Source organism: Melospiza georgiana, chromosome 9, assembly GCF_028018845.1.
Source record: "Melospiza georgiana isolate bMelGeo1 chromosome 9, bMelGeo1.pri, whole genome shotgun sequence".
Classification (NCBI taxonomy): Eukaryota; Metazoa; Chordata; class Aves; order Passeriformes; family Passerellidae; genus Melospiza; species Melospiza georgiana.
This window is the reverse complement of record NC_080438.1, coordinates 30,392,993-30,419,410: the sequence shown is the minus strand read 5'-3', so window position 1 is coordinate 30,419,410 and position 26,418 is coordinate 30,392,993. Positions and strand designations below refer to the sequence as shown.

Genomic DNA, 26,418 nt, shown 5'->3' with positions numbered 1-26,418 from the left:
TTTATTGTAGTGCCACAAAATGAACTCACTCCAGAGCTTAAACTGATTATTAATGCAACAGGCAATCCTCTAATGAGCATCACAATTTGGTTTATTGGTCAATAAAAGTGATTAGAAACACAGAAGGGAAAAAAAGGGCTCAGAGCTCAGAAATTCCACATTTTTCAGTTCCACACCAATTAACAGCACAAATTATATTTTCAAGCACACACTCACCATAAATGAAATATTTCCTGAGGTTTGGAGGAACTCGCAGCCATTTCACCTGCTCCTCTTTGTTCAGGTTCCTCCACTCAATCACAAAGGATTTTATCCCAGGGATTTGGGGGGAGAGGCTCCAAACCACAACCACACAGGTGCTGTTCACCAGGTAAGCACTCAGGGACTGCACAGCATCCACTGGGGAAACAGGGAAAGCACCTGGGATCCACATCCCATGAACTGCTGAAGTGTCACCACGTTCTCACTTTAATTGTCTTTTGTACAATAAAGCCACATCAGCAGAGAGGTTTTTTCTTCAAGCCACCAAAAATTTGGGTTACACTAAAGCAGCCCCAAGCACAAACAGATCAAGTTTATCATAGACATCAAATATCCCAATTCTCACCTGCAATTCCTTAATTATCCTTAACCAAAAATTAAAAACTCCTGAAATCTCAGGAATAAATTAACAGAGTGCAGCCAAATCCAGGGATTTCTGCTCAGGAGGTGGAGCAGGAATTGCTGCTCAGGAAGTCTGAGGGCTTTGTACCCTGGCAGCCCAAAACACGACCACATCTCATTTTGGAGACAACAAAACATTCCCAGCAGGAACACTGGGTGTTCCCAAAACAAAGGGGATGAAAGATCAGTTCTCCAGCATGATTTTCTTTTTCTTTGATTAATTACTTTATATTTAATTAGTGAAGTGTGACAACTTTTTTCCCACCCTAAAAATCACAGGATTTTCATGAAGGAAATCTGAGTTTTCTAACAGCTCAGTTGGTGCTGAATGTATCCCCATAAAACATTCCTTATTCCAATAGAGGGAATGTTATCCCAAAGAAAGCTTTGCCCATGAACATCACCAGGTTTCCTGGCATTTCCCACATCCCATTCTCCTTGCTGCTCTTACCTGTGCTCATTTGCTGGGACAGAGTTAAATTGGAATTAATTGCAGAGATTCCAAGTGAATTCATGGCCAAGATGGTGACAGTGTGGGTTGGCTCCATCCACGGGAAAGTCCAGCTGGTGCCATGATCCACAAATTCCTCCCAGGGGGGGCTCCCTGGGCTCTGGTGCCTTATGATGTACCTGCTCACGCTGCACAAGGAGTCATTCTGTGTCAGGGGCTGCAGCAATTAATTCATGGGCATTAATTCCTGAATTCCGTCCTGATTCCCGGAGCAAAGGTGTTTGGGCAGCTCCAATTTTAAGCAAGCGGGATCCAATAATAAAATAGAAATAATAATAAAACAGGGCCCAGAATGGTCCTGGCTCCTGTTTTTTATCCAAGGGCTGGAGTTCTTTTAAAGGCATCATTTCCCTCTCTGAGAACTGACTCTCATCCCTCTCTTCCCAGCAAAGGGAAGTGAAGGACAAGGAGAGCCAAACTTTCAGATTCCCACAGCAATTCCCTGTTTTGCACATTTTTCAGGGTTCAAACCCCAGAGCAGCACATGAGCAAACAGGAATGGGCACTGAGGAATTTTTTTCTGTCCTGCATTAGCATTTTAAGGCAAAGAAGGCAAAACCATCTCCCATTTTATCCCAGATTTCCCAGCAGGATTCACCTCTTGCCTCTAGGATGAGCCAAGCAATTGTCAGGAGCCCAGAAAAAGGCAAATCCCAATTCCCACGAGCCTCATGTGCCTGTGAGACTCCACTCCTGGCAATCCCACCTGGTTTTAGGATCACAAGGAAAGCCCCAAACTCAGCTGCTCCCACCTTCCACAGGAGCGTAACATTCCTCCGCTTCCTGGCCGGATCCTCAGAAACGATCCTCCAGAACTCCGGGCCTTGCAAGGGAGCTGCAAAAACACCAGTTTGGGAGGGACAGTCACAGCTGAGCGTGGCACGTGCCAGCCCTGGGGATGTCCCTGGAGCACAGACCTCTGATGTCCTGCACGAGGCTCTGGGCTGCTCTGCTCCAGTCGCTCCAGTAGCCGGATCCCTGCAGCTCCCGGCAGCGCACCTGCACCTCGTGCTGCACACAGGGCTGCTGCACCGGCACCACCGCCCAGCTGCCGGCAGGCTCGGGCACTTGGTACAGCTGGGAGAGGGAAAACAGCCACAGTGAGGGCTGAGGGGTGTTTGGGCAGCTCTGTGATAGTGTTCACTGAGCACAAAGGGGTGTTTGGGCAGCTCTGTGATAGTGTTCGCTGGGGCCCGAGGATGAGGGAAGGGATGAGGATCTGACTCCATGGTTCAGAAGGCTGATTTATTATTTTATCATATATATTACATTAAAACTATACTAAAAGAATAGAAGAAAGGATTTCATCAGAAGGCTGGCTAAGAATAGAATAAGAAAGAATGATAACAAAGGCTTGTGGCTCAGCTCTCTGTCCGAGCCAGCTGACTGTGATTGGCCATTAATTAGAAACAGCCCCATGAGCCCAATCCCAGATGCACCTGTTGCATTCCACAGCAGCAGATAATCAATGTTTACATTTTGTTCCTGAGGCCTCACAGCTTCTCAGGAGGAACAATCCTAAGGAAAGGATTTTTCATAAAAGATGTCTGCGACACAGCTCTAGGAGTCAAAATTCCTGAAAATGAACCCCGTGAGGAAGTGGGATTGTGAGGAAAATTCCTTTGTGGACACTGCAACTGCTTTTGCATTTTGTGATTTTCCCCCATGGATAAATTCCATAAAAGCCATCTCCACACTTCAGCAGTGCCATGACCCCTGCTCCAGGCCAGATGGAACATACCTGCCATGGAACCTCCTCCCTGCCCCCTGGCTTCCAGCGGATCTGGAATGTCAGGTCCCTGCTGGCAAACACAGGCTGGGCCCAGCTCACGTTCAGCAGCCCCGTGTTCCTGGTCACTTCTGCTCCCACGTTGGAAGGGGGCAGAGGCTTCACTGGGAAATGGAAAAATTAAATAATTACTGCAAAGTCTGCACTGGCACTGCCCAGTAAATCCAACCATGGATGGCTTCTCCTTGTCCTGAGGGTGGTGGGTAACACAAGGCCTCTGCTGTTCCAGGGAAAGCAGGACTGGAAACACGGAACCCATGGGAATGTTTCCAGGTATTTCATTTCCATTTAAAGCACAACAGATTCTTTTGTATTTCTTCTGTAGAGGGAATAACAGGCAGAAGTGGATGTTTCATTTAAAATCTGGTATGGAAATAACATGTAAACCAATTTTTCTTTAAGGTAATATCAAACCCTCGTGTTTTTATTGAAAACCTGTGGGAAAATTCTTTCCCTACACCATTTAAAAATTCAGGGGCACAAGGGAAGGATCTTGACCTACCCACATCTGCTGGGATGACACAGGTTGGGGAGGATTGCAGGGTTCCCAGGGCGTGTTTGAACTCTATCCACAGGGTATATCCAGATAACAGGAAAATGGGCTGGAATGTGCACTCGTAGGAATGGTTCCCCTGCAAAAGGCACTCCTTCACCTCTGAGTCTGGAGATGGGCTTGGAAAGTCAGAGCAATAAATTTGGCTCCTTAAAAGAGGGAAAAAAAACACGTTCAGTTGATGCACTGCAAGTGTAAATCTGGAGGGAATTAAAGGAATGGAGGCACTGCAAACTCCTGGGATTTTGAGGATTATTTGGATCTTGAACCTGAGTCTGCACTGAAAGGATAAAAACATTTCAGAGTCACTCCTCAAAGCTTTGGCTCTGCAAAAAGCAGGACAAACAACAAAAGCAGCAGGTACAACAAGAGAAGGCAGCTCCAAATCCTCATCAATTGTGGGATTTGAGGGATTGGCAATGAACACAGCAAGGCAAATCTGCCAAGAACTGACTCCAGTCAGGAATGACTTCCAAAATCCCAACTGGCAACCAGGGGGAAGCTGCCACAGACACCCAGTGAGGTCTCCAGGAGATGCAAATCCCACCAAAACATCAACTCTGGAATAAAAACCCCATGTCCAGTCATCACACCTGGCAACAGAAGAGAGGAGCCTTGGCTTCTGGACAAAATGGAACTGGATAAATTCCTGGAGTGGGAACTGTTCAGCTTTTTCCTCAGACTTGAGACAAGAGGGGCTGGAGGGGGTGTGAGTTACTCAGAGGAACCACCAGAGTTACACTGGGTGGAAGTTCCCCCTTTGTGCCCCCAGGATTAGAGCAGTGCCTGGTGCCCTGGAACTGGGGTTGGAGCATTCCCTGCTCCCACAGGATCATCCCTCTGGAGCTGTTTCTCCTGGCAGCACTGCCTGCAGGGAGAGATGTAGGAACAACCCAAGCTAAACAAAACCCCACAGGCAGAGCATCACACACAGCACAGCAGTGCTGCACTCCAGCTCCTAAAGGGAACAGCAGCAGCAATTTTATTGCATTTTCCTCTTTCAGGTCTCACTCTGAACAAATAACCACAAAAACCAGAACAAAAAGAAGGATCAGCAGCATCTGGGAAGGATTTGCAGGCAGTGGTAATGTCACTGTTTGATCTTGCAGGAGCATGAACAAATCTCCACATTATCACCTCCTACTAGAAAATGACATTTTTAGCTAAACCTGAGCAGTGAGGAAGTGGGAATAAAAGGCACCACGAGCAGCATGGGGTTTATTCCCAGCTCCCTGCCCAGCAGTGCACTCACTAGATCCATATTTGTCAAGGCAGAGTAAACAAAAGCTACCCCAGCACTCAGCCAGGCATTAATCCTGCCCCAAAAGCCTCCACTTGCACTTTCCAGCATTCCAGTTATTCCTTCAGTCCACAAACCCTGGGAAATATTCACCTGGGCACCAGGATCATCCAGGACTCCACCAGAGAAGACAGGCTGCCTTTCCAAAGGATTAGGCAGGGCTGATGGAAGCTGTTGGCCAAAATTCCTGCATCTCCAGCCCAGCAAAGCAGTAAAACTATGGATTTTTTGCCTCAGGAAGAGCTGTCTGTCTGTCTGTCTGAGTGGAAACCCTCAAGTTCAACACATCAGGGATGGAATGGGATGAGCTTTGAGGTCCCTCCCAACCCAAACCAGTCTGGGATTCTGGAATTCTGGGAATTGCTGCCTTCACAAAGCAACATTCCCTTCACCAGCTAAGGTTTGGTTCTTCAAACAAGACTTTTACCAGCTTGGAATGAGTTGGTTTCATCCTCTGTTTTTACTTGTGTGTACATAGAAAAAAATATAAAAAAAAATTTTTAGGAGAATCAAAGACTGAGTGGAGACCTCAGGAGGTCTCAAGTCCCATGTCAGACTCAGAGCAGAGTTAAATTCAGATCAGATGGAGCTGTCAGGACCTGAGAGGCTCCAAGGACAGGGATTCTACAGCTCCCCCAGGCCAGACATCCCCACTGGGAATGGGCTTTTCCCTTATTTCCTTACAGCTTGTAGATAGGAGCAACTGGAATCATTTTTTAACTGATCCAAGAAATCTTCTTGAAGAGAACTGGCTCCCAAACAGGTTGAAAAATGCTGAAAAACCCTATAAATAAAATCTGCTCCATACTCAGCTATCTCTGGTTCCCTTCCTGCACACAGAATAAAGAATCTGTTAATTCTATAATTACATTCTGCAGAATTCTTTGACACTAAAATATTTTGAGCAATGCTTTCCAAACATAAAAAGAGAATTAAACTCCATCCATACCTGTGATATCTTAACTGCAGACTCCCCAGGAGCAGGGTGGTTGGGTTTGCAGACCACCTGCAAGTCATTTTAGTCTGGTAGCCATCAGTCTCACAGGAGATATTAAAATCCATGTCTAATTAAAAGACATAAAAGCTTAATCAATAACATACAATGGTTGCTACAAAACAAAACTGTGAGGAATTTTTGATGTAATTTGAGATGGGAGTTTTGAACTGGTTTTGATGATGTGGTTTATTTTTTATCTTCCACATAAGTAAGAAAAGTGAGTTCAGCTCACATCTTCACAGCATAGTTTTAAAAGTCTCAAAACTCTTAGTTACAAGACTTTTAAAAGAGTTATTGACTAATAAAACACTACCAACAAAAATATTTCTGGTTTTGACTTAATCTTTAAATATTTTGTCTTATAGAGTCATGTAAGCCCTCTTAGTCAATCATGTTATAACACACAAACTTACAGTGCTGCACTCTAAATTTCTTGTTTACCTTTATAACTACTTTTATTTTTTCCATATCTTAAACTCTAAAACTCTAAACTTTCCTTTACTTAGCATGTCTTTAAACTATAAATCCATATCTTCGCTTTCAACACTTACTTACATTTCCAAAGCCTTAAATCAAATCTTGTGTTTAATTCTAAGCTTTAACCTTTTCACATTTGTGACTGCTTTTATTTTTTCTGTATCTTAAACTCTAAAACTCTAAACTTTCCTTTATTAAACGTGTCTTTAAACTATAAATCCACATCCTCACTTCTAACACTTAAGTTTAGAAGCTTTTTCCAAAGCCTCAGATCAAACCTTGTGTTTAATTCTGAGCTTTAACTTATAAACCTGAAGTTCTGAGAATTCCCTACATTTCAAATTCCAACACAAAATGAAACAAAAAACAAACAAAATACAAACAAACAAACAAAACAAAAAATAAAAAACCTAAAAAACCAAAAAAACCCCAAAAAACAAAAAACAAACAAACAAAAAATTCAACAAACAAACAAACTGTCAACATGATATTTTCTGAAAAACAAACAAACAAAAAAATTTCAACAAACAAACAAACTGTCACCATGATATTTTCTGAAAAATCCCTTGTACCAGGATTTCTTCTCCTGGGAAGATGAGAAGCCTCAGCTTCTCCATGTTTTGCTGCTCTGGAATGTGGTCTGGAGATTGTTTCTCCAAACATGTGAATTGTTTTTGCTTCATGACCAATCAGCTGTGTTGGACTCTGAGGAGTCAGTAATGAGTTTTTATTATTCATTCTTGTTAAACCTCCTGTCTGCATCCTTCTCTTTCTTTAGTACAGTTTCAGTATAGGAGAATGGAGTGGAGTGGAGTGGAGTGGAGTGGAGTGGAGTGGAGTGGAATGGAATGGAATGGAATGGAATGGAATGGAATGGAATAGAATGGAATAGAATAGAATAGAATAGAATAGAATAGAATAGAATAGAATAGAATAGAATAGAATAGAATAGAATAGAATAGAATAGAAGGAGTGGAGTGGAGTGGAGTGGAATGGAGTGGAATGGAATGGAATGAAATGGAATGGAATGGAATGGAATGGAATGGAATGGAATGGAATGGAATAGAATAGAATAGAATAGAATAGAATAGAATAGAATAGAATAGAATAGAATAGAATAGAATAGAATAGAATAGAATAGAATAGAATAGAATAGAATAATAAATCAGCCTTCTGAGAACATGGAGTCAGATTCTCATCTCTCACCTCGTCCTGGGGACTCTCACAAACACCGCAACAAAGAAACAAAAAACCACAAAAACAAAAAACACAAACAAACAAACAAAACCCCAAAAACCCCTAAAAACCAACCTAACCAAACCCCCAAGGGCAATAAAGGATTTGAAATGGGAACAGTCCATCCTCGCTCTGACAATGGCCAAGAGCAGCACGGAACGTCCCCCCGAGCCTCACCTACGACGTAGAGCTCGGCGTAGGCGCGGTGGCAGTGGCGGCTGCGGTGGCAGCAGTAGAGCGCGCTGTACAGGAAGCTGCCCCGCGGCTCGGTGGCTCTCAGCGCGGGCAGGGTCACTCGGCTGACGCGGCCGCTCAGCAGCGAGGTGCGGCTGGCCGGCAGCGGCTCGGCCAGGTTCAGCCACCACACCAGCTCCCGCGCCGGCACGGGCTCCGAGCCGTTCCGGAACGTGCACAGGAAGGACACGCTGGAGCCAGCGCGGGCCAGGGCCCTGGCGGGGAAATACAGCACCTGGGCTGCGGGAAAGAAAGGGGAAATGCACTCAGCAGGGTTGGAACTGAACCACAAAGTGTAATAATAATAACAATAATAACAATAATAACAATAACAATAATAAAGAATAAGTATAAGTATAAGGTATATTACATACCATATAATAATATAATATAATATAATATAATATAATATAATATAATATAATATAATATAATATAATATAATATAATATAATATAATATAATATAATATAATATAATATAATATAATATAATATAATATAATATAATATAATATAATATAATATAATATAATATAATATAATATAACATTATATTATATTATATTATATTATATTATATTATATTATATTATATTATATTATATTATATTATACTATATTATATTATATGATATTATACTATATTATATATTGTTATACTATCTATTGTGTATTATGTTTTATGTTGTTGTTATTATTATTATTATTATTGACAATATTATTATTATTATGACAATATTATTATATCTATTATGTGTAATAGTATATAATAATATGAAATAATAATAAGATGTTATATTATATAATAATATATACTATTATGATATTATTAAATATTATAATATTGATATTATATTATAATTATCATAAACGAGAAGAAGAAGAAGAAGAAGAAGTATAAGTATAAGAATAAGTATAAGGTATATTACATACCATATAATATAATAATTTTATATCGTATTATATATTATTATACTATCTATTGTGTATTATGTTTCATGTTATTATTATTATTATTGTTATTGTTATTATTATTATTGACAATATTATATTATATATTATGTGTAATAGTATATAATGATATCATATAATAATATGTTATATTATATAATAATATATACTATCATGATATTATTAAATATACTACTACTACTACTACTACACTAATAATAATAATAATATAATAATAATAATAATAATAATAATAATAATAATAATAATAATAATAATAATAATAATAATAATAATAATAATTTTGTTGTTGCAGATGCAGAAATGAGCCTTGGACTGCCTCCCTCTATACCTAAAGTTCCTAAAGTTTCTAAACTCTGGTTTAAATAATCTTTAATATCCTCAGGTTACACAAAAGGAAAAAGGTGGGGCATCCATTGAACTTGAAAATGGAACTAAAAAAACATAAAAGCATTTGTCAATTGAAAAATAATAATAATAATCATCATCATCACCATTATCCAGTTGTATTTCTAACTTTCCTACTTCTTAATTGCTATTAACAGAAGCAGAAATGAGCCTTGGACTGTCTCCCTCCACACCTGAAGTTTCCAAACTCTGATTTAAATAATCTTTAATATCCCCAGGCACATCTGAATGAAAAGAGCATAAAATCCTTGGAGGGTGCAGTGCAAGCAGCACAAGGGGAACAAAATAAAATGAATCCATTTTTCCAGGAGTTGCTGTTCCTCCTCCTCCTGAAGTCAGCAGGAGATTCAAGTCCCAAAAACTGGTTTTACACTGCAATTAGCAGCAAATTGTAGCAGTGCTCCAATGCAGGCTCAAATACACTGAATTTTCCAAGGATTGAAAGAAGTTTAAACTCAGCCCCCATCAGTGAGGGATTCAGGGAAGATACAGGTGGAGCTGGAATGGAGCTGTTTGCAAAGAACACCCCAAAACCAGCATTAAGTACTTTAAAGGTCAGGTTTGCTTCTCCCACTGAGGAACCAGGCAGGGATTTTTAGGATTTCCCCTAAATTTCCCTTTCTCTGGCAGTAAAGCAGATTTAGGATCTGCTGTTTCAGGTTTTATAGGAAAAAAGCCTTTTTTCCCAAGGTTTAGTTCTTTCTTTGGTGCAGGTGCCTATATAAAGAGTTCAGAGAATTCCTGTGGCAGCACAGACCAAAACATTCCCAGGGAATTCTGAGCAGAGCATGGAAAAATACAACAAAATAAGCAGAAAGTCAGTTTTGCACAGGGCTCAGCATTACAAACCAGGCTGGACTGTATAAAAAGCACATCTGATTTTGCTCTGGGCCTTCAGCTACAAAAGCAAAACCAGAAGTGAGAGAAAGCACCAGGAGAAAAATCCTGAATTGAGGGGAGGTTCGGGGCTGCCAGCTGGAGCTGGAGATGGAAAAGCTCTGAGGAAAAGAGCTTAGTGTGGGTGTGGGCAGGGAGTGCCAGCCCCACAGGTGTGCTCTCCAGAATCCCAGCCTGGCACAGCTGAGCCTCAGGCAGGAAAGGCTCCCACAGGACCTCTCATCCCAACTCAATTTCCAACACGAAACCCACAAACCAGCTGGAAAATCAGCTTTGTCCCCAAGGCTGCAGGTGCCCTACCTCCCAAACTGAGGTTGTAGGGTGAGCTCCAGTCACTCCAGAAGCCTGGAGCATGGAGATTCCTGCTCCTCACTTGCACTGAGGATGGAGAGTCCAGCAGGGCGTTGTCCATGGCCATGGAGCTCTCCAGGGCAACCTGAAGCATCTGCTGGATTGTCCAAACATATTATTGTTGTCAAAAGAAACAGGAAAAGAGACAGAAGGAACATAAATAAATTTTACGCAGTCAGAATTCCCTGAATTCTCTTTCATGCCTTCTCTTTCAACTCAGTTTTTAAGAAGGATGGGAGTGCTGAGCAAATAAATTTGTTACTTAAGAGACATGAGATAACATCCTTATACTCTAGACAAGGATTTTCTATATTTTTAGGTAGCAAGCTGGGTTAAAAAAAATCTTTCTTCTTTAAATTTACTGTCAATTTGAGACTGCTGGAAGTTGTATAACTCTCTGGAAAATGAGTTGTTTCATTATGGGTTGCTAATTAACAGCTGCTTGTTATTCCAGAGCCACTTGCATGGTAGGAAGAGAAAAAAACCTATTTATAATAAAACTTAAAAATATTAAACACAGATGAGTTACAGAACATATAGAATGCTGAAAGAAAATGGATTTAGACTTCACAAAATCCAGGATTTCACCCAAGGAGAAAAATGGGAGTTTGTTTGTGAGAGCCAGCAGGAGATGGGGCTTCTCTCAGTGGGGACAGGTGTAAAATCCAGCTTTTCCAGGGAGAAGCAGTGAGCTAAGCCCAGCTTCTCCAGGAAACAGCAGCCAGCTAAGCCCAGCTTCTCCAGAAAAAAGCAGCGAGCTAAGCTCAGCTTTTCCAGGAAAAAGCAGCGAGCTAAGCTCAGCTTTTCCAGGAAACAGCAGTGAGTTAAGCCCAGCTTCTCCAGGAAAAAGCAACCAGCTAAACCCAGGTTTTCCAGGGAAAAGCAGCCTGCTAAACCCAGCTTCTCCAGGAAACAGCGGCCAGCTAAGCCCAGCTTTTCCAGAAAAAAGCAGCCAGCTAAGCCCAGCTCCACCAGAAGAGCCCCCCTCCCAACCCAAGGCCCAGGAGAGCGGTGGCAAAGCCGGGATTCGGGAATGCCGGGATTCAGGAATGTTGGGATTTGGGAATGCCAGGATTCGGGAATGCTGGGATTCAGGAATGCTGGGATTCGGGAATGTCGGGATTCAGGAATGCTGGGATTTGGGAATGCTGGGATTTGGGAATGCCGGGATTCAGGAATGCTGGGATTTGGGAATGCTGGGATTCAGGAATGCCGGGATTCAGGAATGCCGGGATTCGGGAATGTCGGGATTCGGGAATGCCGGGATTCAGGAATGCCGGGATTCGGGAATGCTGAGATTCAGGAATGCCGGGATTCGGGAATGCCGGGATTCGGGAATGCTGAGATTCAGAAATGCTGGGATTTGGGAATGCCGGGATTTGGGAATGCCGGGGTTCAGGAATGCCGGGATTCAGGAATGCCGGGGTTCAGGAATGCCGGGATTTGGGAATGCCGGGATTCAGGAATGCCGGGATTCAGGAATGCCGGGATTTGGGAATGCCGGGATTTGGGAATGCCGGGGTTCAGGAATGCCGGGATTCAGGAATGCCGGGATTCAGGAATGCCGGGGTTCGGGAATGCCGGGATTCGGGAATGCCGGGATTTGGGAATGCTGGGATTCGGGAATGCCCAGCCCCGGAGGAGGGCACAGTGCCTCTCACCTGGCTGTCCCCGCGGTGGCCCGGGGGAGCAGAGACCCTCACTTGGTGCTGCAGAGGGAAGGGCAGCGGGGCAGGGCTGGACCAGCAGAGCTTCACCTGGCCCCTCTCTGCCAGCTCCAGGCGCAGCTTCACGGGGGCCTCAGGCTTCACTGCACACAAATCCACCCACAGGTTAGCCCCAGCCTCACCCAGGGTGCTGGGTTTTACTGAGTCACAACTCAGACTTAAACTCAGTTCTTTTAAACTCAGTTTCCAAGAGCTGCTCTACTGCATGGCTTGTGTAACATCCCTGGAAAAGTCATCCTGGTGGCTGTTGCAGTCATCAAGAAATGCTGTTTGACCTCCCATTTCCCTTAAACCCGCAGGAATTCCTTCCCTCTGGCCACAACTTTTCCCAGTAGCCAAGCCCTGGCTTACCTGCCTTGTTGGGAAGAGGGAATGAGGAGGAGAGGGATGGGAATGCTGAGAAAATCAATTTGTTCCTTATAGTGTACACTGGGATCTCCTAAACATTCCCATCCTTCCACAGGGATGGTGGCTGGGAAAGGAGGTGTCCAGGAGAGTGAAAATGGAGAGTTTGGATATTCCCATGGGGATGAAGGGAGCTCTGGGTGGGAAATGCCCAGGATTCCATTCCTTGGACAATGCCAAGGAGCCAAGGCCCTGCTTCTCCCTGCTACTCAGACCTTGGCTGGCCCAGTCCTCATTCCCAGCCAAGTTTTGCCCATGGAAGAGTAAAACCCCACAGAAGCTGAAGGGAAAACATTCCCAAAATTCCTGGGCAGTGGGCAAATGTTCCCCTCAAATCCCACCTGCTCTGGGGTGCAGCTCTCCAAGGGTCCCATTTAACTGCATTACTGGAATGTCACTCAGTTATAGCACATATCTCTAATTATTTTCAGTATAAATCCATCAACCAAGTCAGATTTTATTTAGTTATTTATAACAAAATTCTCTTATTATTTTCAGTATAGATCTACCACACCAAGTCAGATTTTATTTAATTTCTACTTCTGGACCATCTCAAAGCAATTAACTTCAGGAAGGCCAGCAGGGAGTGATTGGGGAGGAAGCAAATAAAAGTCAGTGGCTTTGCCATCACATTTCCCTGAATCAGATCCCACAGATAATGATGGTTCTGATGCCACCTGCTCCCCTATCAGCAAATAAAATCCACGTGGCACAAGCACTCAAGAGTTTTACATTCAAAATAGTTTTAATTGAGCTAAATCTTGGCAGAACATATATTAATATTGTGCATTTTAAAAACATGCTTCACTAAGCAGAGCTAACTCATTGTGTCATTTTTAAATACTGGCAGACTCCAGCCTGAATTTTTAAATTTTTCCTGCAGCATCATTTTAAACCAGCAGGATGAAAAATGCCACCTCTCATCTTCCAAACCAACCCACCCAGAGATTTTAACTGGTTCTGTCTGCAGAGCACATCAGTTAGGAGGAACTTCATAAAGTTCCTAAGTTTTTAAGTTAATAAGATGTTCATAAAACTTTAATTTTTTTCCCCTGCAGCTGACAGCTCCTGCCTTTATGAAATCTGCCCAAATCTGCAATAACTGGGCACATTGGATAGCAACACATCCCAAATTCATCATGTCAGGAGAGTTTGAGCTTGATCAAACACACAGCAATGTTTTCCAGCTTGGGGTTGCATGGGTGAGGAAAAAAACATCAGGATCAGAGAGCTGCTTGGGAAAATGGGTGGGATTTCTTGCTAAGCAACTGTGGGAACAGCTTTTTGAATTTAATTGAAGCCCTCAGCAACAAGCTCCACCACTGGGCCAGTCTTGTGCACAGAGAGGTTCTGATTGGAAAGGAAAAAATGAGAAACAACCAATATTTGAGTGCTTGGGCTGTGCTCAGTGTGGTTTGCACTGGAGCCCAGACAGGGATTAGGGAGCTTTCCCTGCCCTGTCTGTGCCCCTTTGCCAGCAGAGCCATCCTGCTGCTGTTGTGGAGCATGGACAGATGACTCTTCTACTAATTAAAGTTGAAAAGAGGGTACATTTATTAGAGTGCTGAAAAGAGCACATTTAGGTACATAAAGGTACATTTATTACAGCACTGGACAGCTGGGGAGTAACCTCCCAAAGACACGTGTAAAAAGTCACAAACTCCTACTCTCCATTTATCCAAAAAGGTTTTCCATGTTCAGATGGTTTCCAGGACACCAGTTACATAATCATTAACTCACTTTGTATTTTAATTAGCTGGATGTCCATTAGGGCTGTGCAATTGTCCTCTTTGATTGGCTTGGTGGGCTCTGAGATGGGTCAGAAGAGCCCACCATGGGGGGTGGGCTCTGAAATGGGTCAGAACACAAAGAAATGGGTTCTGAACAGTAAGTGCTGACTCTTCCTTTGAAGAGGAAGTAAAACCTCTTCCTCATGGTGAACTCTCCACCCATGCCAAGCTGGCAGGGCTCCTTGGCCTGCTGGTCCCAGTCCAAACCTCCTCTCATTCTTAGTTGTATTTATGGCTCCTGCACTCTTTCAACACTTCATTCCCCACCTGTCATTCCCAACCTTGTCCCAGTTATCCCACCTGGTACCAATCAATTTCCTTGTTAAGCTCTAATCACATTGCATGACCTTTGCTAACACACTTCTAACCCAGCCCTTGATCCACGGAAGCTCTCAACTCAAACCCATCATTTTCCCTCTCCCAGCTGCGTTCCCAGCTCAGCCCCCTGGCTCAGTGCTCCATGGCCAGGGGCTCAGCCGTGCTCACCGATGTCCCAGGGCTGCAGGGCCATCAGGGGTGACCCCAGGGCTGTGTCCCCTGCCACCATCTCCAGCCACAGCAGGTAGGTGTGGTTGAGGCTCGGGGTGCCCAGCAGGCACTGGCAGCTGGCCTGGTCCCTGCAGTCACACGGAGCCACCCTCAATGTGCCCTGCAGAGAGCTCGTGGATGCAGCCCCCAGGGACAGCTCCGACCTGCAGGGGGGAAACAAAACCATTTGCTGTATCTCAATAGGCGTGCCCACCTGCATTTGGTTTATTGATCAAAGAATTAAAATAATTAATGAAAAAAAAAACAAACTTTGCTGCTTCTCCCTTTTTAAATGGCTTTCAAGTAATGAACACAATTCCATTACAGAATTCCTAGATTTTCTTTAGGCACACAGTGCTGTTTTACCTTCCCATGGCAGCTCCCTGCCATCCCAAAAGAGATGAATTCTTAATTCCCATATGTGAGGCACTGAAATAATACCAAAACAAGTTAATGCTCCTTCTATTTCCTGCTGCAATCGAGCATTATAGGGAATATTATAATCATGGGATGGTTTGGGTTGGGAGGGACCTTAAATCCCATCCCAGCCCCTGCCATGGACAGGGACCTTTTCCACTGTCCCAGGCTGCTCCAAACCCATCCTTGGGCACTTCCAGGGATCCAGGATCCAGCCACAACTTCTCTGGAAAATCCATTCCAGGGCCTCCCCACCCTCCCAGGGAACAATTCCTTCCCAATATCCCATCCCAATATCCCATCTGAATCTTCAGAAGCAGCAGTTCCCAAAGCATTCCTCATTCTCATCTCTGCTCTTCAGGCTCTTCCAGAACCCCACATTTATGGAATTCTGCAGGTATCCAGTGACTAAAGCCTTCCCAAGGTTGGGAATTTAATAGTGCAAATAATTTGAGGCCAAATTTCTCCCAGCAGCAAAGCCAAGACAAACCCTGACAGCTCAATCACCTCGGATTCTTTCCTGCTTTTCACGTTTCATCCTTACCCAACAAGAAAATAAAAAGCTCCTGTTTGGAATTGTTCTGAAATGATTTTGGAATTATTTCTGTCAGTACGGGTTTTGTTTTACTAATTCAGAGAAAGAAATGGAAATTCATGGAATAGGAGCCTTTCAGTACATTTTTCCAATGGTTTTATAGCTGGCATGAGTCACTGGAACACTTGGATTCAGGCAGGGCAGAGATCTCTGCATTGGAGGAGAGGGAAGGACGAGATCTGCTGCTTTATTTTTTGGGTTTAGTCCATTTGTTATCTGCTCCATTTATCTGAGAGCAGAGCACAGGGAACTGGCCATGATTCACCAGTTCCATTTCCATATCCTGCCCTGCTTAGAGAGGAACAGATCAAAAAACTGAGGGGAATTATGGAGGATGGGAAGAGCTGAGGCTGGGACTGCAGGGAGCCACTCCTGGATCATCCCAGCCCCACTCCCCTCATCCCTCACTGATCTTTCTGCATCCTGGGATCCTCTGAGGCTGGAAAACCACGGAATTTGGGCAGCCCTGCCCTCCCAGCTCCTCGGCAGGAACAGCCCCAGGCAGGTCCATGTCAAGGTATGCTTCACATTCATTAATGCTCCAGACAGTCCACCCTGACATTCCTACAATAATTCTCACCAGGACTCGCAGGAATTATGCTGATGGTATCTGGCAGACACGGAGCTCTGAAATTACTTGGAATAATTTGGTTTTTCTCCATGTGGCTCCGCTGTTTTCTCCTGAATTTCCTTTCAAAAACTTTGCAGAATTTGCTTTGAAGCTTCTCTGCCTTCTCCTGTTGCTCTCAGGTTTTATTGGTCTCCAAAAGCTACAACCAATCCATATTGAAGAAAACATATTTCTTTCTTCAAACCACGTCTTTGATCTGATCTATCTGGAAAGTGGTTACCACCACACCAGCCCCTCATCATTCCTAATAATTATTTCAATTTTTAACCATGCAAATGGACTTGTTTGCACCAAAAAAAAGCAGTGTAAAGGGAGAAAAATGCTAAAACCTCCTCTCCTGACTTATTAACCCTCACAAGCTGAGGAGAGGTCAGCTCCTCCACCCAAATCCTGTCACAGAGAGTTCTTTTAGCCAACACCTTGGAAAAGAAACATGCAGGAAGTCCTAAATGTTTTATATTTATATTCAACCCCCTTCAGAAGGTGATGCTTCTCCTGCTAAATTCATCTGTGGCCCCGTGGGGAACTTGGAGACTTTCAATAAGATGCTGCAAAATGTCCTGGCTGAATTTCAATCCTGTTCTTGCAATTGAGAAGAAAAAGTAAAACTCCTTTCAGGGAAAATCACCTGAATTTTCAGGAAAGGTCCATCCCAAGCAGGTGGCTGTGAAATGGCATCACCATTGTAACTCTGCTGTCACATTGTTCCCATATCCTTTCCAAGCACTGCCTTGACTGGGAAAGGATGGAGCAAAGCTGTCTGAGGCTTCCAGGATTTTCTCCATAAATATTTCCCAATGTTTTTGATCAATGGTAGCTCTAGAAAAATCCTTATTTGAAGAAGCTGCCCCATGAAACTGCAGCAGATCTGAGGGCTGCTGAGCTCATCAATCTCTAACGAGAGGTTGGTTTTCTCTGGCTGGAGAGGCTCAATGCACAACTGATTGAATGATTTATCCTTAAAAAACATGGGAATTTGGGCCCAGAGCTGGAGGAGAGCCTCCCAGGTACTTCAAATAAGTCCAAATATGAATGCAGCCTCAGGAGCTCAAAGGGCAAATGATAATCAGTGCTCAAAATGAAACCAAGGGGATCCCTGAGGCTAAAGACTCCAGCTCATGGAATTAACCCTGGCCTTTACAGCATTCCTGGCATCAGACAGCTGGAAAGATGTTTGGTAGACAATTAACCCATTAGTCTAATGAGGCTTTGGAATAACCTTTTCTTTTTCTATTCTTTTGGAATAACCTTTCCAAAGCCCCATCCTCTCCCTCACTTGAGCCTCTCACAGGGCACTGCCATGGCCAGAACAGAACATTCCCATTCCTGCTATTTCCAAGCAGGAAAAGTGTGGATGTGGTAAAAAAGAGGAGACTTGTCTAATGCTGGGGAAAAAAAAGAGAAAGGAAAAAAAAAAAAGAAAAAGCTGTGAGAAACCCAAGCTTTTCTGTTGTAGATTCTCCTGTATCATTATTTTTGTGCAGTGCCCTGCATGTGAGAATCCTGGCTGGATCTCCAGACTCCCAGGGAGAAACACATGCCAGGAATGCATATTTTTAAAACTGGGAATGTTTTCAAGGTATTCTGGCTCAGGAATAAAATGCTAAGGTATCAGAGAGCCAACAGGGAAAGCTGTCACCTTCCCAAAGGCTGAAATGCTTGTGCTTGCTGCTCCCCCAGAATACAGGGACCCTAAAAGGAAAATATTAATATGGAATGTGGGGAGGGGAGTGAGTTCTCCAAGGTTTTGCTTTGCTTCTCATCTTTGCAGCAAACAGAGACCCTGCTGAGCCCACAGGGCCTGCTCTGCTAAACTGCATGGAGCTCACTGAATTCCCTTCCTGACACAAGGAGCCTCCTCAGCCCAGCTGGGGCTCCGGGCTGCTGGCATCCCAAAACAATTCAATATAGAGATTTCTGCTCTGGGATCACTGGCAAAGCTTCTCCTGCGCAGCTGAGCCTGGATGGAGCAGAGCAAAGGCAGAGCTGCTTCCCCCACCAACACCCATGGAATGGTATTGCAGCACTCACAGTCATGAGGAGCACTGCAAAGGGGAACCCACCTCACCAAAATGGGATTTAATATTGTGTCAGCTCAACAACCATATTTATTCCTAAATAATGCAATTGGGTTCTGCTCTGACTACAGGGGTGATTTGTGCCAAATGAAATCTGGCTGTTCAGGAAGTCCTCTATAAATTCAGCTAATTCAACTACTTCAGTTTATCCTGTTTCATCGGGAAATGAAGTCTCTGCGTGTCTCTTCAAACCTATCAATAACCCAGAAAAACCAGGGTGGTTTCATGGTATCAAACAGAACTTTTTGTAACCAACGTGCACCAGAGCTGCCCATCCCACAGGCAGGAGGATTCCATCTCTCAGCATTCCAGGGAATATTCACCACAGTGCCCATGAGATGAGAGCAGCATCTGCCACTGGATCACATGTAAAGTACCACAGTTACTTCAAGAGAGACAATATTATAGTAAAAAAAATAATAAAGCAGAATCAAGACTTTAAAATTAAGAAATGCAGACAACAAAGATACCTTAAGAAGTCAATGCTGATTTCATTGACAGATTTTAAGAAACATGGGAAGGACAGAGAAGGGGGATTTTCCATTCCAACCATTTTTCATTCAAATAACCACAAACTTTCCATCTTATCCAGGATTACTTTTAGACAGGACAAGGTAAAACCTGCAGAGCTAAAGCTCCCACCATGCTGGCAGCTGGAATGTTGATGTTTTAGGAAATGCTTTCAGTTTTCCAGAGGGATTTAACAGTAAATCCTGTACTTACCCCCAGTATAAAAGATTCACCTTCAGGTCAGCTCTCAGGTCCAGCTTCAAAAGCTGCAGGTTACAAACCAACAGGTCCAGCCTGCCCCTAATCCAACATTCCATGTTCCAGCTCCAGTCTGGACAAAAGAAAGGGATCACACATTTCTGAGCTGCATTAAAACAAAATAAAATACCTGGATGGAAGTCACTCACAAAGAGAGGACAAGGAACAGATATTCCTGAAAGCGAGGCTGCACCACAGATGGGAAATAATTTATGAATAATTTGATTTGGGCACCTCAAACACTTCCAAGGCTCACAATCCACGTGGTTCTGCACTGTCATGAGTAAAGAAGGAATATTTTTTTACCTGGATTCAGGGACAAGGCTGCAGGGTGAATGAAAATGCAGCTGATGGTGGTTGCTGTGTCCTGGGAAGTGGCACAGCCCCAGCTGGGGATTTGTGGAATGAAATTCTGCCCACTGAGGTCAAGGAGATTCCTGGCAGCAGGATGCCAGCTCTGTGTTCCTCAGAGACAGCAGGAGAAAAAAATCCTTGGGAAAAAAATCCTAATCCATGTACAGACATTTACTGCACATTTATTATTGAAAGCCTCATAATTCATGTAGAAGTGATGCCATTTACTCTCCATCTCCCCTGCCTGCTTATGGAGTTTAAAGCCCACATCCACCAAAAATATTTAAAATATTCCTCTCAGTGTCTAAACTGCTTTGAAGATCTGGGTTTATGTCCTTTTATGCAGTGCTCCATATTTTATTCACAATTCCCCTAGAAAGAAAGCCAACTTTTTTTTTCCCTTTTGAAACTGTGCTGTACAATTCCACTACATTCTGAGGAAGGATTTTATCCCCCTGAGGAAGGATTTTACTTGTCTGAGGAAAAATTTTACCCACTGAGGAAGGATTTTACCACACTGAGAGGGATTTTGCCACACTGAGGATGGATTTTACCAGCCTGAGTAAGGATTTTGCCACCACACTGTGTTGCCTGCCCAGGACAAAAGTGAATCCCCATTAATCCAACCCACCCTCTCCTCCCAAACAACAAAAAACCCTAAATATTTTTGGAATAATTAACTCCTTATGCCCTGGAGTGCTAAACCCACCTATTTTCTGAGGAGCAGAGAGATTTATTTCTGAAGGAATAAACTTCCTTGCCTGCATGCTTGCTCTGTACAATGAACAATCAAAGTTGCTGGCACTCCAAAGGCAACACAGAAAATTTTCTTCATTCATGAAATGCTTGATTTTGGGTGCTCCAAGCTCTCTCCTCAAACCAGACCAGCTCCCAGCTGAGAAAGGGCTCAAAAAGGTCTCATTCAGCAGCACACAGGGCAGTGTGAAATTCCTGGCAGGAACTGGATGGACCATGCAATGGGCAGCTGCCATCTGAAGGAAGTCTGCAGATATAAAGGGGAAAGTATTGAAAACAAAAGGAAAAGTTCATCTTTTTGAACAAGTAAAAGGGAGTGGTTGATGTGATACAGAAATAGGTAACAATCAGGTTATTTACGGGGGTTGCTCCCTCAGGTAAAGACAAAATTAATAAAAATATCCCTTCTAGGTAAAGACAAAATCACTAAAAACATCCTCTCTGAATGGTGTCACAGATTCCAGATTTTACCCCACCCTCACTGCACCTGAACTTCTGTTTTCTCAATCTCTTGAAAAAGGCAAGGCCAAGATTTCAGGTGAAACAATTTATCTCTGGGATAAATTGGATTTTATCAACCAAAACTGCAGTGAATCCTAAGCTGGGTGTGAGTCTCATCCCCCCATGCAGTGCTGGAACAAATCCCCCCCCAGCTCTTTTAAAACAGCTCCATTTCAATACAAATATAATCCTGTTGTAAATATGAAACACAGTCCCACTGTAACTGTGAAATAAAAAAGGACAACATTACTGTGGGTGCAACTGCACAACCCCAGGGCACTATCTGGGAAGTGAGAGGCTGGAAAATGATAATTTTTTTTTTCCCATAAGACTTAAAATAAAACCACTCTGAGCACATTTGTGGATGTCATAGCTTGAATTGTGCTCACAATGGCTGAGAGAGGGATGAGCAGGGAAAACTCTGTAAAACACTCTGAATTTAAAGATTAAAGCTCTGCTTACAGCAAGGAACAGGGGCAGGGGTGCACTTTGTGTTCTGCTCAGGAAGGGCAGAAATTTGAAGCAGTTCATTAAATAGAAATTAATTGATGCTCTATGCCCTGCCACAGCCAAAATAAGAAATACCAGAATATCTCTGGCACCGTTTGATTAATAGAAGTTCAGAATTCTCTAGCACAGAGCACGAGTTAAATAATACTAAAATATTAAACGAGAGCTCCAAAAAAGGCTGTTAAAACCAGGAGATGCAGAGTGTTATTCTGCAGAGGGTTTTGCTTATCCCTCCACACAGATTTTGTGCTGCCAGGCTCCTGCAGGGCTCTGCTGCTCCCTGCTCTCCCACTAAACAGAGTTTGTGCCTCTGTAAATCCCAGCTTCATTAGCCTCCAGCAGGAGGAGTGCAGCAAACAAACTCTCAGGCCATAATCCATGATTACAAAAGGACAAAGAGGTGGCACAGAGCAGCAGCGCTGTCCCCAGCTCATCCCTTTTTCTGAGGAACGTCCCCCTCGTGTGTCACAGATCACCTCAAGGGATTCATTAGATCTTCTAAAGTCACAAATGTGCTCAGCCCCTTTCTCCAGAAACAGAAAGAATGAGGTTAAAATGACCCAGAGCAGCAGGGCCATCAGATGGTGACAAACTGCCCTGAAATGCCAGGAAATCTCCCTGGAGGATCCAGGTTTTCCAGTTAAAGCTCCTCAATATGTTCAGATCACAAAAGGTACTTAAAAGAATTTCAGCAATGCAGTATTTGAGAATGAGTGGATAAAAGTACATAGAGAGCAAGAAAAAAGGTGTTTATGTATATAAAAGGTACCTAAATGTAATGATTCATTCATCTTTTTGATTCATATTTTGTAAAAATAACATAATTTTTTGAAATAACTCCACTGGATTACAGGGTCTGCTTTCTCCCTAAGCACCACCATTAAAACCCTTTAAATAGTCCTTATTTTAATAAAAAAAAATTAACAAGGAAGGCAAATACCAGCTGTCCTTGCAGAGCAGATGCCAATATTGTCAGAGGCATTTCCCAGTCTATTAATGCAGCATTTGGAGTGAGCTGAGCTCCCTTTGGCAGCCCTGTGGTAACCAAGGGGGCAGGAATGGCAGCAGAGGAGCTCTCCTTGCACTTCAGGGCAACAAAACAAACTCCCCAGAATCTTTTATCTCATCAAATCTGTTAGGGCATTTATTTGGATGTGTCCTGACTCCACATGTATTTTTTAACAACGTTCCCTGATCTGAAAAGTCACCCCAAACTGGGGTTTGGCTTATTTTTTAGTGGCTTACCCATCAGCACAAACATGGTTGGGATGATTTGCCAACACATCTTGTTTTGTAGAGCTGACCTGAAAAACACACAGAAAATTAATGGAGGGTTTATAATTCTCAGTCTATTATTTAATTTCGGCGCATTTCAGTTCATTTGGTGCTCACTCCTTTGTAAGCAGAATCATGGAAAACCACAATGGTTTGGAAAGGAACTTAAAAATCATCTCATTCCAACACTCTGGGACGGGGAGAGACACTCCTCTCTGCACCAGGAAAGGAAGAACAGGCCAGAAAGGGAGGAAAAATCAGAATTTTCCAAGTGCAGCAGACACAGAAGCACTCACCCACTCCAACAGTGAAGACTTCACTAAACCTTACAGCAAAATTTCATTATTGTTCCTTCACTTCAGATACTTTGTTCTTTTGTATTTTCATCCAATAGTTACATAAATTCTGCTCAAATCAAAATATATTTTTATAGTTAGAGCTCCACAGAGGAGAGTTTGGCTGCTCTTGCAGTCAGGAGTGAAGTGCTGAGTAAAACCCACAGCTCAAGGCAGGCAGCAAATGCCAGGGTGAGAAATTCCAGTTAGGGAATCCCTCCAAAGGGCTCCATTCCTGGAATATTTCTGAGGACAGCTTCCTTGAGAGCATCCCTGGAGCCAAGGGAGGCAGTGCCAAGGTTATGTAATGCACTTTGGGGCTGCATGTCCTGGAAAATAGATTTATTCCTGCATTCCACATCTACCTGCAGCACAGGCAGCTGCCCGGGGATGTCACAATTGCCAGTCCCTGTCTCCTGCCCGCTCTCCCTCACATGCAGTGGAGCTGAACTTCCCCAGCACTGTGCTCTGCAGGATCAGCCATCCCCATCCACTTCCCTGCCATCCACTGGGCTTTCTCAGCTCCATTTTCAGCTATTAAAGAGGGAATCTCAGACTTTCCCACTTTCAGGGGGCAAGCTGGCTCTCAGCACAGCTGCTAGGTGCCCATCTCACCTGCTCCTTTTCCATTAGTTTATTTCTAAAGAGTTTATTTATAGAGAGCCATGAGGGCCAGGGGAATTATGGAGCCATCAGGTCGTTTCACAAAGATACAGAAATTCAGTAATTTCCAAATAACTGAAATTAGTTGGATTTTCTCTGATTTCAGAAACAAAAAGTACCTTTTTAAAAAGAGTTTATTTGACACAAATGTACATTATTCACACTATTAATGAGAAACAGCCCATCTTCCTCTTTTGCATGTGCAACAAAAATCCCTGTCCATCCTTCAAGCACTTCCCAGCAGGAAACTGGCAGAGATCACTTCCAGGACAACTGGACATCCATTTCCAAAATTTACAAAGTTATCCATAGGCCCTGGATGTTAAGAGTTTCCCCCATGAAATAGCCATTTACACTGAGAAGAAAATAAACACAGAGCCCCAGAATATCATACAGAAGGAAAATCATGATTTCTATGTAGTTTAATGAAGATAAAGGTTTTTTTTAATTTCCTGATGGAAGGGGAAAAAAATTAAGGGGTAATTTGTCCCTGGAAAGGGTGGTCAGGATGGGAAGGGGCTGCCCAGGGAGGTTTGGAGTCCCCATCCCTGGAGGCATCCAAGGAACTCAGGGCTGGGGACAAGGCTGGGCTTGATGGTCTTGGAGGGCTTTTCCAGCCTTAATGACTTTGGGATTCTGACATGAAAATGGCCAGACAGAGCAATCAGAGATTCTGATGTCAGCACTGATTTCATACTTGGAGCAGAAGGCAAAGGCACTTTTCAGCCCAGCCTGGGACCTCCTGTCACATGGACCTACGCTGGCTTTACAGAGGTGTTTTCCCAACAACATTCCTGACCAAAGCCAGGGCTCAACAGGACCAAAAAGCCCTGAAAGCTGCATGGCCACAGAACAGCCCCTTCTCTGTTCAAAGTTCAGCCTTCCTCGTGTGAACTTTCGGCAAAAAAGATAAATCCTAAATCCCAGGGCAGGATAAATGCGCTGCTGGAACAGACAGGATTCCTCAAAATCTTTTCCAGTGAGAACAGTGAACTTGCCAGAATTCCTTACTCCACTGTAAGAAAGAGTACAAGTTTTACAGGAACATTTACAGGGAACAGGAAGTTAAATAAAGAGAATTATTACAACTTTTAAGCTCTGTCCTGGAGAGGATAAATGAACACAGCCAGGACAAATTGGTTTATTTGAGGCTGGGGAAGTGTCCATACAAAGGGAAGGAATTTGGGTCCTTTTGAACAAATATATCTTAAATTATTCTGGAACCACTGACTTTGCTACTGCTTGGTACAATAAATTTTCTGATTTCTTATGTAAATACTATATTCCTCTCCATATCAACCACAGAACAGCTCAGCACCAAGAGTTGGGATTAAAACTAAAACACAACAGATATGACAGGCAAGGAGGACAGCAATGAAATAAGATCATTTTTATTTACAGGACAGGTGAAAAATCCTAGAATTCTCTGACTTATCAGCATGGGAAACAGGTTCAGCACAACCTGAAATGAGCAGGACCCACAAACACCTGCACTGGGCATGGAAATCCATACAAACCATCCCTGATTTTTGCAAGCACTGTACTACAGCTGGTTTTAAATATTAAACACCTCTAGAAAGCATAATTTTTTTTTTAACAATGTCTGTGCACAGCATCTTGTGACCTGCTGTTTAAGGTGCCAAGGGCTTTCCAGTCCTGTCGGTCTGAGCATGGAATTCCATTTGCCATTGAGTACACTAAAAACCATTCTTTAAAAAGAGTTCTGAGAAAGTGGTGCACACAGAATAGAAATGAGTAGGACCCACACTGAATAACTTTGCTAACATTAAAGCTTTAATAAAGTCAGCCCAGGCTGGGCAGAAGCACAGCTACAAACCCAGCTCTAAACCTGCTGGTGGAGCCTCTCCCCCAAGAGGAGAGCAGCAAAACGTCCCGAACTCTTCAGAGTTTCTCCAGACCGTGGAATTTCTCTTGTTTGCAGTGAAACCGCTCCTCATTCATGCTGTGCATCTGTCCTTCCTTACGAGCAGAGCTCCTGGGATTCCTTGGCACTTAAAGGTTATATCCCCTTATGGGCACGCTTGGAAGTTAATGGCTCTCAGTGTATTCATTATAAAATACATTTATAAATGCTGTACCACTCATTAACTTTCCGAAGTTCTCTTCTATCCCAGCTCCCGCAGCATCGGGGACTCACAGCCCGCATTCACCCAGATTTATTTTTGTTTTCTTTCTGACGCTGAATCTCAGGGAATAGACGGAGGGAAAGGGCTGAAACCGCCTGGATCTGCGAGCGGGGTGTGGAACAGGCTGCCGGCTGTGTTCAGGGGGATGGTTCAGGAAATTAGAGATAAAGAAAGGGATAAAAAGTAAATTCACCAACCTGCGTCTCCTTGCTCTCGGGGCTCCGACTGGCGGCTGAAGCGACGCTGCCACGGCGCTGCTCCGACGGCGAGCCCCGGACGGGCGCTTCCCTCAGCCCGGCTCCCTTCAGCCCGGCTCCCCTCAGCCTCCCCCGGCTCCCCTCAGCCCCGATCCCTCCGTTCCCAGCCCGGCCCTCCTCAGCTTTCCCCGGTTCCCCTCAGCCCCGACCCTTCCGCCGCCCCGCCCCGGCCCAGCGCCCCGCCCGCCCCGGCCCCTCGCTAAGGACAGCCGGGAAGGAGCTGGGAAGGGGCTGGAGCGCCGGGACCTTCACACAGGATAGCCAGGAAGGAGCAGGGAAGGGTTTAGAGCA

At 43.8% G+C, this 26,418-nt stretch overlaps 1 protein-coding gene across 1 annotated transcript in view; it reads right to left on the bottom strand.

Moving 5' to 3' along the window:
- Window positions 1-26,142, bottom strand: part of LEPR (leptin receptor) — a 31,087-nt gene extending 4,945 nt beyond the window's left edge. The window contains exons 1-15 of the mRNA XM_058030636.1: window positions 26,068-26,142; window positions 22,696-22,754; window positions 20,393-20,686; window positions 19,285-19,402; window positions 14,799-15,004; window positions 12,052-12,200; window positions 10,340-10,487; window positions 7,704-8,000; window positions 5,766-5,880; window positions 3,466-3,665; window positions 2,916-3,067; window positions 2,092-2,251; window positions 1,927-2,009; window positions 1,115-1,331; window positions 217-399 (exon numbers count right to left, since the gene is read on the bottom strand). Coding sequence (XP_057886619.1) covers window positions 217-399; window positions 1,115-1,331; window positions 1,927-2,009; window positions 2,092-2,251; window positions 2,916-3,067; window positions 3,466-3,665; window positions 5,766-5,880; window positions 7,704-8,000; window positions 10,340-10,487; window positions 12,052-12,200; window positions 14,799-15,004; window positions 19,285-19,402; window positions 20,393-20,686; window positions 22,696-22,735 — 2,362 coding nt within the window. The 5' untranslated portion in view covers window positions 22,736-22,754; window positions 26,068-26,142. The remainder of the gene's footprint in view (window positions 1-216; window positions 400-1,114; window positions 1,332-1,926; window positions 2,010-2,091; window positions 2,252-2,915; window positions 3,068-3,465; window positions 3,666-5,765; window positions 5,881-7,703; window positions 8,001-10,339; window positions 10,488-12,051; window positions 12,201-14,798; window positions 15,005-19,284; window positions 19,403-20,392; window positions 20,687-22,695; window positions 22,755-26,067) is intronic.
- Window positions 26,143-26,418: the final 276 nt, after the last annotated feature.